This window comes from Crocodylus porosus, unplaced genomic scaffold (assembly GCF_001723895.1).
Source record: "Crocodylus porosus isolate Cpor-Errol unplaced genomic scaffold, CroPor_comp1, whole genome shotgun sequence".
NCBI classification, from domain to species: Eukaryota; Metazoa; Chordata; order Crocodylia; family Crocodylidae; genus Crocodylus; species Crocodylus porosus.
This window is the reverse complement of record NW_017728918.1, coordinates 103297200-103310577: the sequence shown is the minus strand read 5'-3', so window position 1 is coordinate 103310577 and position 13378 is coordinate 103297200. Positions and strand designations below refer to the sequence as shown.

The 13378-nt window shown below is 37.7% G+C and overlaps 1 protein-coding gene across 8 annotated transcripts in view; it reads left to right on the top strand.

Moving 5' to 3' along the window:
- Positions 1-13378, top strand: part of PTPRK (protein tyrosine phosphatase, receptor type K) — a 608487-nt gene that overhangs the window by 557598 nt on the left and 37511 nt on the right. For 6 of the 8 annotated variants that reach the window (XM_019538011.1, XM_019538015.1, XM_019538013.1 and 3 more), the window contains exon 14: positions 9460-9598. In XM_019538011.1, coding sequence (XP_019393556.1) covers positions 9460-9598 — 139 coding nt within the window. The remainder of the gene's footprint in view (positions 1-9459; positions 9599-13378) is intronic. The other 2 variants (XM_019538012.1, XM_019538017.1) reach the window with 1 other exon arrangement.

Genomic DNA, 13378 nt, shown 5'->3' with positions numbered 1-13378 from the left:
ACCTTTCATCTTTTTAAGAACTGTTAGTTTATACTTTCAGTGCTCATGTTAATTTGGCAGGTGATTGATGTTATTCAATGCTATCAAGCCTTGCCTTCAAAAGCATACTTTGACTTCGGCTATTTTAGATTATATCTAGTAAGCTGGGATTCATACTGCTCCTTGGATTTGAAACTTGGCTAATGAATGCTTACCATGTAATGGCACTAGTGTTATCCAGAATATATGATTTTCAAAGTCTCAAAAGGTAAGTCTGACCTGGCAAGCAGTTTGCATGCACAATTTCCCTTGACTTCTATGGGAGTTCCACAGGTTAAGTTTCTAGAGATTGAGCTCTAAACTGATGATAAACAAATCCACCTTTGACAATTTCTGTGATTTTTATCATGAGTCTAATGTTATTTGGTAATTTTCTTAATGCCCCACTTCCTGAAGTCATGAATATGTGAGAGCCTCCAGGTTTTTTCTTTTTTCCTCTTGCAACAAATTTCTAACCTTCATAGTTTGGGGGAAAGAGCTTAAAACCAGAACTTGAGTAAACATAAGAAACTTAGAAAACAGTTAATAACAAGAATCTAGGCTTACTGTACTTGTTCACCTGGGTTTTTTAAATCCCATTTATCCTAAAGCTGTCTCATGATTTTGGGAAGGGCCTGATTTTTTTTTAATGTAGGGCTTGTGATGTTCATTTGTAGGACACGCTCCTACTGGATAAGCTGATGTGCAGTTTTAAACATTGCATGTTGCAGTAGTACTGGTCACAGGAATGCCAGAGGAAAGGGCAATGCTAATTGGCTTGACAACATTGTGGCTGCTACTATGCTGTCCCAGAAGTAATACCATTGGTATCTGGTGACACACCAAAACATTGCATCCAAATGTATTCAAAACTCTCCCCTACAGCATGCTTCCTGAGCTGCGGTAGGGGTATTTGTTGCCCATCTTTGTAGGGATGCAGTTGAAACAATAGATCAGTACTTATTGTACCCATCTAATGCAGATCAACAGGATTGTTGCTGGAAAAGTACTGTTCCTAGTCTGCAGTTATTTCACTACACCCATTTGAGGAGTTGGACAGATGGTCCTTTTTCATGCAGTACGTCTCAATGTTAATTCTCATATGTCAAAGAGTTGACTGAAATTAATTGAAATTTCTGTTGTCAGAATTATCAACATAACATTTTTGCTTCCCTCATAACATTACAGCTAAATACAGAAAGTAAAAAAGCCTGAGGCAGAATCAGGTTAGTCCAAGCTGCATAGAGTAAACCAATAAGCAAGTGAATAAGCATTCATTTTTGATTCCAGAAATGCAGCCACACGCCTGTAGTGACCCAGGCCAAAAGCTGGGGGCTATACCCAGGGGCTACAGCATGCCTCCCTGCTTGCCTGGAGCAGACAGCTTGGGCCAAAGCTAGCCTGCCTACCCTGCATGAAGGATTTGCAGGGCAGGTGCAAAACTTCCTGGGATGGTGGGGGACTGTGAATTAACTTGAATCTGGAGGGGATCTGGGACAGAAGTTCAACAAACTAACATAAATCAGTTAAGTCTGATACTACATCCATCCAGGCTTATCTTAAACTATTTTTGGCCATTTTGGCTAGGGACAGATATAAAAAAAGCTGGAGTCTGAATACATTCAATCTTTGCAAGTTAGTGTAACCTGCAGAGATTGAAACAATTTTCAAGTGGATAAATGTTCACTTTTGATTCAGGAAATGCAGGTACGTGACTGCAGTGGCTCAGGCTAAACTGAGCCCTCCCTTCCCTTCTATAATGCTGAGCTGAGAAGGGGCATGACAAGGTCATGGCAGGATGTTATGATTAGGGAGAGGTATAAACCCCCACCCTGGCCTGCACCATCCCAGCTAGGGTGTATCTGGAAGGGGAGTGGGAACTGGCCCTCATCAGGCTTTCCCCGCTCCCCCTTGCCCCACTCTCTGGTCAAGGGATGGGAGTGTTGCCAGACCCTAGACCCTAGCTAGCACTCCCAGTCAAGGGGTGGGGCAGAGAAGGGAGGACTGCTTATGTGGACTGCATATATCTGTTGATGATACTGAGCTTTTCAATCTCCCTCTTCCAGCTTCTTCATAATCTGCAGCAAACTGACAGGCACTGCATTCATTGCAAACCAGGTCATTTCTCACCTCTCAGCAAGCCAGCAGCCAGCAGGGAGCTTATCAGACCATCAAGAAAACAAAGCCTCTCTCATTAGTTCAAGCTCTTCTTAAACAGCTTTTTGCAAAGCATTTTTAAGGAAGAATGGAAGAACATGTTCCTTGGGAGAGGAACCTTTTTTGTGTGCAATGTAAAAATGTTCTGGAGATTGGAAATAGGATGCAACTTCTTTAATTAAAAAATGGGGTGTCAAAACCAGTTCTGCCTTCCTTTGTGGCAGCCTAGCTATGCCAGAAGTGAATATAACCTATTGAAAATTATATGCTGGAATTGCCAGATGGTTCTCCATCACATGTATTGTAATATAAGTTGTCTGTTATGAAATACCATATTTTCTTACATACAACATACCCCACAAAGAAAGCACACACTTTGTTATTAGAAGGCAGATTGTAGAAAAGAAAGTTTTTTTCCAGAGTCATGGCCAGCTCTGTGTGACAGAGTAAGTCCTTCTGGAAATATATAGTGTCCAGGAAGTGAGGCATCAAAAACTGTGATACCACACTTTCTAGACTCTGTTTCCAGGAGGACTTGCCCTGTCATGTGAGGTTAGGCCCCAAAACCTTGCAAAGGGCAGCTGCAGGATTATTAGCTCTTTCCTGTAAGAATTTCATTATATAACCACTCACCACTGTAAATAAAATCTTGTTTCCATATCACATGCCTCATGAAGATCCTATCATCAACTCATTTGCTGCATTGGTCATAAACTACAGTGCTCACCCAACAGCTATGGCTGTCAGAGGGTCAACACAGGACTCTCCACCATTTCAGTTTGCTAAACTAATATAAGCATCTGCATGGACAGTGTCTCCAGAAGAGCTCCTTTCCCAGTGAATAAAACAGGTTCCCCACTTAAAATAGGCACCCCAATTTTTTTGAGGGTGGGGGGGCTGATTTTGAGAGAAAAAGTTCTATGTGATAAGGTGAGAGATCCTTTTGTTTTCTTAATGGGATGATAAAACTGAGTTAGGGATGATAAACACTGTGTTATCAACTCCCTGCTGACGGGGATGGACCCCTCCTTAATCAAAGTGTCCTGCCAGGGCCTGACCATGCCCCCCTCAGCTCAGCATTGTGGAAGGGAAAGGAGGGCTGCTCTAGTGTCCCCCCTGGCTTCTAGCCTGAGTCACTGCAGGCATGTGCCTGTGGTCCTGGAATGAAAAGGGAATATCTATCTACCTCCAAATTGGTTCAAGCTTTGCAAGTTAGACTAACCTGCAAAGATTGAATCAATTCAGGCTCAGGCTTTTTGAAAGTCTGTCCCTAGCCTAACAACCAGAGCCATGAGTGCCCATGGCTGCTCCCGCTAGCCCTGGGAACATGGGAGGTGTAAGGGAGGGATGGGAAATGAGCCAGGTGGAAAAATGCAACCCTGCAGCCCCATGGCTGCTCACTGGTCTGTGCACACAAGCACAGCAGAGCATAATGGTGGGACTATGGGGCCTGGCACAGGAGCTGCCTGTGTGCAGGATGTTGGGGTGCCCAGCACCAACAGAGAGGAGAAGTGATCACTTAAATCCTGACCCTTGGAAGGAACTGTCAGCATCCTGGTTAGGAAACCTTGTGTTAAACCAGTATTTTCACATTATCCTGCCATGATTCATATTGCTTTTTCATATCTATCTATAATCATCTACATAATGTTTTTTATCTTATATCCCATATTGTTTTTCTTCATTAGAATTGATTTTTCTGTATCGCAGCAAGTAAAAATGTATTTAAAAGCAAAATAAAAAACTCTAAATACATACCATCCTAGACACGTACCAAACCTAGATACATAAACTCATGTTTCCTTTTGGTGACTTGTAAATATTGGAACATTAGAATATTGCAAATCTTTCATAATACAAATCTTGTCCCTTGTATTTTCTTAACATGGCAAAAAATCTAATCAAACCATTTAATATATGTAACCTCCTTGGCTCCAGATTTTAACATTCCCATTTTTATATCTAGTCCTAATATTCGTTTTCATATATTAGTTGGAAAAAAACCCATTAATTTGTAAGAGAAACTTTTGGTATTATAGTGAATTTAGTAAAAATGATTCTTCTAAGCTGCGTATGTGTTTTCTAACCACATTTTGCCTTTATTTTAGTATGCATATAAAAAAGTCAGTGTACATTGTATGTGTTACTGCACATTTTAGGACTGACTTTGTGATGTTTATTAATACAACATTCCTTTTGATTTTAGTGGGTTTATTTGCTTAGAGTAAGTCTTTTTCGCATAAGACATTGAAGAACTGGAATTGTTTTCCTGCTCCGTTTCTGACAGGGTTGGGGGGAACTGCAATTTCTTTTTTAAGATGAATGACTACATACACAGAAGACTTGATGGTGAGAGCCTGTGGGATAAACCAGTGCATGTACTAGATTTCCCCTTTAATCTGAACTATGGTACTTGCAGTAAGTGATTACATCCACAATTGATTCTTATGCCCCAAGCCCTCTTGTAACAGCTCTATTAGTATTTCTTCCCTTTGAGGTTACACTAATTATCAACTCTGTAATCCAGATTTTTATTTTGCCGTGTAACAGTTAAGCAAAATTCTTTTCTTTTTGCTCTTGTGAACAATCCCTTGAACTCACGGGTAAACAAGAATATATTTTACTAAGAGTGAAGCAGCTCTCAAAATTATGGCAAAATATGCATTGGCTGGTGGATTTTCCCTGTACAAAGATGCATGGACAGAATTCTTCTTTCCCCTTACAAATGTCTGATAACCTAAACCCCTTTGATGATTTTTTTTAAACTAAGTGTATCATATACTTAATAAAGCACCTCAAAATTTAACACCCATTACAAAATGGGACTGTATGGCCTGTACTTTAATAATGTAATGACGTGATGGCAAAATAATTCAGTTATAGTACGCAGCTCTTGCTTTTTGTATTCTCTTTCCTTCTGTAGCTGAGAATTTACATGCAGCCTTGCAAAATTGTCAGAAAATTTACGAGACTAGGCATAATATCTACTCACCTGCTCTTTACTAAGAAGATGGTGATGGAAAAAAATAATTACATTTTAGTATCTCATCCAAACAAAATTGTTCAAGTAGAAAAGGCAGTTAGGATTTTGCAAAGACGTCTGTTCACATGGCAATATTTAGTGAAAAGACAGCCTTCTGAAAGCCAGCTTTAAATCCAGAGATTCTGCACAAGATTTTATATATGAACTCTTAACCTGGTGGTTTTACTCCCTAAAACTCACTGCATTTTATGCTGAGCTTCCCTACACTGTGCTGGAGAAGAAAATGTTTTCTGATCTGCTGCAAGGGCTCTTTTGTTATGCTATACCTTGTTTGCATGTTATTTTTTGGTTTATACCACTTTGTACCAAGCATTAAAGTGCAAATATGTATCAAGCACATGGCTGGACATGCCTGATGAAGAAAAATTGTCCTACTGTACCTGATTGTTACACAGAATGTTAAAACTTAATTTTAATGAAAACAAAAAGATGGAATATATTCATCAAGTATGGAGGGAGGGGACCTTAGACAGAACTGATATTCTGTCTAACTCAAGTAATAAGTCAATTCACTTTGGAGAGAGCGGGTTCTGTGAGAAAGGAATGCCTTTCAGACTGTCCTGCTCTACATTTTAACCATCGGACTAGAAAGACCAGTCTGTTTCTATCAGCATGCTGCTACCTTGCCAAAAGTTAACAGTAAGAAAAATCTTTAAAAACCTTTAACCCTACTACTGGGTAAAGTCCTTTGTGGCTCTATCTGTTGAGAACATGTGAATGACTATACTGGCATGAAGAGAGTCTAGGCTGCCAAACAGTGGAGAAACCTGCCTGAACATTAGTGCATTTTTTTTAGATTTTCTTGGGTGAGTGAGATACTAGGAAAGCATTCATCTGTCTGGAGGATTACAGGATTTTTTGTGTTTGTGGAAATACCAGCAGGAGAGTGTGTCGGGAAAAGAAGAGTTCCACATTATTTCATCTCCTTCCAATTCTTTTTCAGTGAGGTTTATTGATGATGATGGCACAAGCATATCTTGGAGCAGTAAGGAATTCACTAGCGTGTAGGTGTAGCCATCCTGTTGCTCTCAGGATTCCAATCTGCCACCCTTCTAGGCAAATGTATTCATGAGAAAATTTGCATTTTATTATGAACTGAAAATGTGATCTCTGAGCCTTGCTTTGAAGTGTCAAAACCATCCTTACTGCTATATGAGGAGGAACAAGGGCCTGAGAGCAGAGGAATGCAATTGATTTTGCCCCCAGCAACAACTGGCTTCTCTCTCCTACATGGCTACTGAGCAGGAAAGGGGAAAATAAGGTGAAACTGAGCAATAACTACCAGTTACAGCTCCCTGCTGTTCTTTTGCAGCTCCATGTAGAAGTAGCCTAGAAGAAACCATATAATTTGAACTATCTGTTTGTGATCCCCATTCTATCTAAAGTGCTGCCCTTTTCCCTGATATAACCCTTTAAATTTTTTTAGGGACTACGGGGAAAGAGATGCAGAGCCCCCTACACCTGTAGCTCTATACGTGTGGTAGCTTCAGAGAAAAGATCTCAGGGTCCCTTGACTTTTCCAAAATAGTGATGTAAGCACCCCAAGTAAAGGCAAACACTGCAGATTTATAACTTGCTTCCTGGACCCTTAAGAGACAGACAGCTCTCTAGGGTTTCTTCAACCCATGACTACCTTTTTAATGGATGGTGCTACTAAAATGTGAACAGCTTTAGGCCAATTTTTTGTTAGCTTCAGATGGCAGAGAGTAGGGGTAGTAACACAGAACATTTTCTCTAGCACAAGACCTAGTCTCTAAATTCAAGCTTCCACACAGGGATGTTGCCATGGAAGTAACAGGCCACCCATTTCCATGAAAAGGGGCCAAGATCTACAAATATATAATGCAGAGTTAAGCTGGGTCTAACATTACATAGTTCTTTTTTTCTAAAGGCTGTCTATGTACCGAGTCACATGCATTATTATATACTATTTTTTCCCACAACACTGACAGAATCTGATCCCGAAGTCAAACAGAGCCCACAGAGAAACTACTCTGATGGAAAAGGATATACGCAGGGTAGGTTCATGGGAAAATAGGGCTGGAAAGCAAGGTGTAGTTCAGGCCCCTGCTCATGGTAGGATCATACTGATTAAATCATCCCAGTCAAGTGTTTCCCAAACTGCTCTTGAAAATTTCCAGGGATAGTGTCTCTGAACACGTTGATTCTCAGTTGCTGTTTTAGCCCTTTGGATCATTAGTTGCCAATAGACTGCATTCCCAGGCAACTCACAAGCAAGTCCTCTGACTGAGTTAAACAGCGCTAAGTATTTGTCATTTTTGCACTTCTGCATATACATCTATATTGATCTCTAATTCATAGTTAATTCCGACCACAAACAGGATCTGGTACTGTGCATTTAGTAAGACCTAAATTGCCATAATACTGTATTCATTCTTGCATAATTGTGTATTCATTCTTATATACTGTACTTAGGCAGTGTAGTGTGGTAATGATAGTCATTGTAGTAGCAGGTTGTACCACATGCACAGAAATGACCAGTTAAATAGGTAACTGGCCAATTGAATGTGGATAATTATTAAGATTCGGACCTGGATTTACTTTTTGATATGGTATTTTTGGTTATTCGTATGAATGCATATTTTTTGTGTAGTAGGTAGAGAACAAAAATAACAATTGATGAAATAATAAAAAGAAAAGAAATTTAACACACAGAATATGACTGTGGGGCTCCTAATGGGCCAGACCTGGCCTGGAGCCTGAGGTGGTGGTTGTGGCCACTGCAGCAGAAGTGGGCCAAGCTGCCACAGGCCAGCATGCAAGCAGCAGTGGTCCAGATAGCTACAGGATGACCAAGGGCTCTGTTGCATAGCCCTCACTCACCCACATGCAACAATGGGCCGTGTCTACTTCTGAACACACCACCAACCTATGTTAGCTCACTGGTAGCCTGGTGGGTCGGATGCAGCAGCTCTTCAGGCCATATATTTTATAACCATGTTCTGTTGTATTCTACCACAATAAAAATAAGAGTAATGAAAGCAGCAGCCAGTACATGTGTTCGGTCCATCCAATTATATTGTTTAAACTTGTGCGTCTAAGTGGGCATGGAAACAGATTTCTACCCACAGAACAGGTCCATTGCGTCTATGGCTATGTGTGTTGTAGTAGAAAAGCACTGTAACATGCTTGGCATTTCAAGTGAGAAGGATGATCCTTGGGTTTGAAGGACTCTGGGACTCCAGACATATAGGTTCTATTCCTGACTTCATCACAGGATTCCCATGTGAGGATCCATGCATAAGAATAAAGGGAAAAAGGTTGTTAGTGCACTCATTCTAGAGGCCACGACAGGCTTCAGTTATGACTGTGGATGAATTGCTTAATGTTAGGACCTCTGTTCTCTGCAGGTCTATTCATAGTATCTGATGAAGTGGGCTGTTGCCTACAAAAGCTTATGCCTTTGTGAACAAGCCTAAGAAGTTCTGTCCTGCCATGACTTAATGTCTCTTTACTTGTGTTCCTCATCACTGATTCAGAAACGTGTTGTGAGGGTAGATGCATTAAAAAAATGGTTAGGAAATCAGATGCTGTGGAGATGTGACCACATAAGGGAGGCAGGAGTTTAGAACAGCATGTAGGGAAGAGACATGAGTGAGAGACCCCCTAAATTCAAAATCACAGATCAAAATAATTGTCCTGAAGATTGGAGATTTGATTACTTATTCAAGAAATTATGTCCAACTCTTATAAAATATTTCTTTTGACGTTTTTGTGTAATAGTGTAAAATATAAAGGCAAAAGTAATAGCTCTTAAATATAAGCTCAATATAAATAGCTGGTGTAAACTGAGCTTGCGTGTGTGTGGAAATTATGACATGGAACATACAAGATCTTGAATGCTCATTTATAGGCACTGCTTTGGATTTTTAATACTTTTAAATAGTTGTTAAGAAAGTAAGAACAAGCTTATGCATCTGGCAGGACTCCATTTAGCACCATTCTGCATTTGTTTGGAAATCCATGTGAACGCATGTATTGTGTGTGCTATGATTTATACATTTTATACACATGCACACATGCAGGTCACACATTTCTGTGATGCATACATAGGCACGTGTGTGTCATGTGGACATGCATGTAAGTACTAGCCACATAGAAGGTGCCTTTGTATGGTATTAAAAATGTACAAAATTGCCAGTAGGGAAATTACGGTTAACAAAAATTGCTGTCGGTAGTCATTATATACTTTAAGTAACTTCTTTCTGGATTCATTTTAGCAGCAGCAACAGAGGAACCAGAAGTGATTCCAGATCCAGCCAAGCAGACAGACCGAGTGGTGAAAATAGCAGGAATAAGTGCTGGAATTCTGGTATTCATCCTCCTTCTCCTAGTTGTCATATTAATTGTCAAAAAAAGGTAAGAACTTTTAAACTGTCCTGACCCCTCCTTTTTCCTTGAGATTGAGTAATCTAGGAAAAAACTAACTAAAATAAAAGCCATTCTTTCACAGGTCATTTCAATTTGTGAGGACCAGTAACTCAAAATATATTCTCAGCATTTAAGTGGTTTCTACATATTCCACCTTTATTACTATGCCGTTTTTATTCTGAATCTTGAGATGTGTAATATATGATGTGAGTTTGGGGATCTAATAGCGGCATATTTTCTCATTGTTATTCCTTCCCAGGTAGTCATAATTGTAAAACTGTAGAAGTATGCAGGGGTATATAAAAATGAAAGTAATTGAAATTCATGGATCCTTATTTACTTTCTGCACCTTCCATATTGCCAACTTCTATATGTATTTGATTCCACATACAGTTCTTATGAATTATTTGTATCCATATATTGCCCAACTTTTATTCAAAATGATGTAAATATTTTATACTTTTGGCTATGTTCATTTAAATCTAGAGAACATTTTTTTTAAATGACATTATAGCACTATTATATTATTTAGTGAGTTCTGAGTGCACATTTTTAATGGATTAATCTGAATGAACTTCAGGGTGTTTTTTGTTTTATTTTGTTTTGTTTCTTTAAGTATTGTCTTCAGAAAATAACCAATAGTGCCATCTTCTGGAACTGTAAAAGGATAATGAAGCACAAGATTAATTTCATTAATGTGTACTTCAAGTATTTACATTTGCATTTTTTTAAACAGCATTTAAATTGCCATTAGTTGCAACTCTTTTAACCTGGCATAAAATTACATAATCTAGTTCTATAAAATCCTAGTTCTAACGTTTTAGCTACTAATAAAAACAATGAGATCTGTCTTTTTCCTTACCCCTTTATTACTCCAGCCCCAACCCCTTTTAGAATGCACAAGCCAGTTTGTTTTGTTCAAATGAGACCTTTGTCTTCCAAAGGTTTGTGCATTTCAGTCTTTTTCTTCCTTTTTTTTCTAGGATTCATACTAAAGAATATATTTGTAAATGTTGCATATGTTAAACTTAAATTAAGTTTTCTATTTTTTTTAAGTAGAAAAACCTTAAAGTTGTTCCTAAGATCATACTATATGTTATAATTACTGGTTTCCATTAGATTTTTTTTTTAATTTATTGCCTCTTTACAATTACCCCCTGGAGATATATAACTTGGAGAAGAAACGTCTGCATTAGAAACATTAGGTATGCTTACAGTGTTCTGTGTTAGTTAGCTACATATGTGATTTTCCCAAAAGTGCTTTTAATTTTCTCTGTTGTCTGCCTCTGTGGTTGAGAACTAACACATATGCAAAAGACCAAGTCATAATATTTGAAAAATGAATAAAATCTGATTATTTAAGCAATAATAGGTTTTTAGGTTTCATCAAGGAACTATGTTTGATCTAGCCATCAGAAGATATATTGGGGTGGGGCGGGGAATCTTCTTTTCGCCCTTTGTTACAGTGGTCCCTTCATATTTGATACAAGATTGTTTGACTGGGTCCACATAATATATCATCAGTCACTTCCAGATGGGACTGACTAATCTTGTGGGTAAGAGAAAACAAAGAACTTCAGGGGTGCGTGCAAATATTTGTTAGCAAACTGGTTCAGTTTTACATTGAGAATTCTCCTAAGATCATGCTTTTGTTAGTTGTCAAATGAGCTTTAATTCCTGATGCATCAATTTAATAATGTCAGTACAATTTTTTTTTTTTTTTAACTCCCCTCCCCTCCATCACCCTATGAAACCCTGCAGGCAGTAACTTGTTAGAAGTTCTACTTGATCATGTCTAGAAATACATAATACATCTAAACTCCTTTTCTATTTTGTATTCAAAATAGGTGGGAAAATTAACCTATTTAATGAATCTTTAATGTTTGGTAATTTTTCATGATGATAGTTTAATTGGTTGTCTACTGAATATATAATAGGTCTTTTCATTTTTCCCCCTTAGGGAAAGTGGACAGTTTTTTAGATTATCCATTAGTCAAGGTCACATATGACAAATATATAAAACTTTGAGAGAATAGCATGACATGCACCTAAATTAATTCAACCCCTCTGGTGAATCAGGGCTCCTTGTACAAGAAAAACATGAAGAGTTATAGCAACCCCAACACATACTCATAAACCCACGCCAGTTAGATTTGGTGGGCCTGAAAACTGATGTGTTTTAATCATTTTCAGCATACATATCCAGTAATTCCATAATGTAGTATCCCTTTTGAGACTTGAGGTTGATCATAACCTGTTATATAGAAGACTCAACAAAACAATGAATTTATTTATCCTTATAGGTTTAATAAGTCTCATGCACTGACCTAGATCCCTAAATTTGATTAAATGTGGCTTTATCTTTTTTTGAAGAAATCAATGACTTAAGCAGTTTTGTTTTTGCTTTTACAAGCCTGAAAGATGTTTTATGCTTTTGCATGATCATTTGTACAAATTGAGTTGAAGTTCAACTAGATGAGACTATTAGCTCTTATAGAGTTTTACAAAGTAATCAAACTACCCCAAAAAGGGATACTGCATCTTTTAAGTATCAATATCATTTTTAACCATTATTGGATGATTTCCAAATGTACTTCATTTCCTTCCATTTGTTTACCTTCCATATTTTAGATGCTTAGCATGCCTACATCAACATTTCCAATGTTAAGATCTCAATATATAAAACATGTTTGCATTCAGCAAAGGTGTGTATATATGTGTTAGTATGCACATACATCTACTGTAAAAATTTGCATTGTTGTACAGTATGTGTGTACACATGAATTTACATACAGTATGTTTACAAACATATGTACACCTGTGTACCAGTTAAGACTTTCAAATGCATTAATGAAATCTAGCTGTTTTCTGAATGAATTTGTTAACATGCTAATTATTTTTTCTATCTGAAAAGTAAAAAGGATACTTAGTACACAAGATATGTACACAGCTGTTCCATTTTCTCATGACATTTAGGTGGTAATCGATCATCATATTACGCTGAGCTGCATGTTGAAAATACATAATCCATTGACTTTTCAATTTTTTTGGCAATAAATGAAATGTCAGCATGTGATTATTTTTTCTCAAGTGATCTTTCTAAAAACCAAATCATTTTTATATGCGAGTGTATTTTTTTTTAATTGCATGGCAAAGTAAGGCTAATCAGTGCATGAGCAAGTTGAAATGCTAACTGAAGAAACATGAGTTTTTCAATTTTTTTTTAAACGCACATTTCTCTGCTTTATTGATTGTGACGGAGTCACGCTTTTCATTCACCATTGCTTCTCTTTTTCCACTGTCTGTGATTTGCTTGCCAGGAGGAGCTACTATTCATACTCCTACTACCTGTAAGTAGAACATGGGTGAATTACTCTTTTCATGTTTTAAAGATGCAGTATCCCTTTTTAAAAAAGAAAAAAAGTCTATAATTTTGGTAAAGCTGGAATGATTTTTATGTTTCCTTAGTTTTAAGGGGTTAAAAATTTCCCTTGTCATTTTTCTGCTTTTACATTGTTTGTTTTTTTAAAGGGATATTGTATTTATAATTGTATACTGAGATTTTTTATTTTTGCCTACTCTTTTTCCATAATTATCATTTTAGTTGGTATAGTCACAATTTAATTTGTATTGTAACTAAAAACAGAAACATCGTGCTTACAACTGTCTTTGTGGTAGCTACCCCATTTACTAAGTTAGGGTTCATGAAACACCAAGGGTTTTGTTTTTTTTAACTCAAGCATATCGCTGTAGAAAAGGTACATTTGC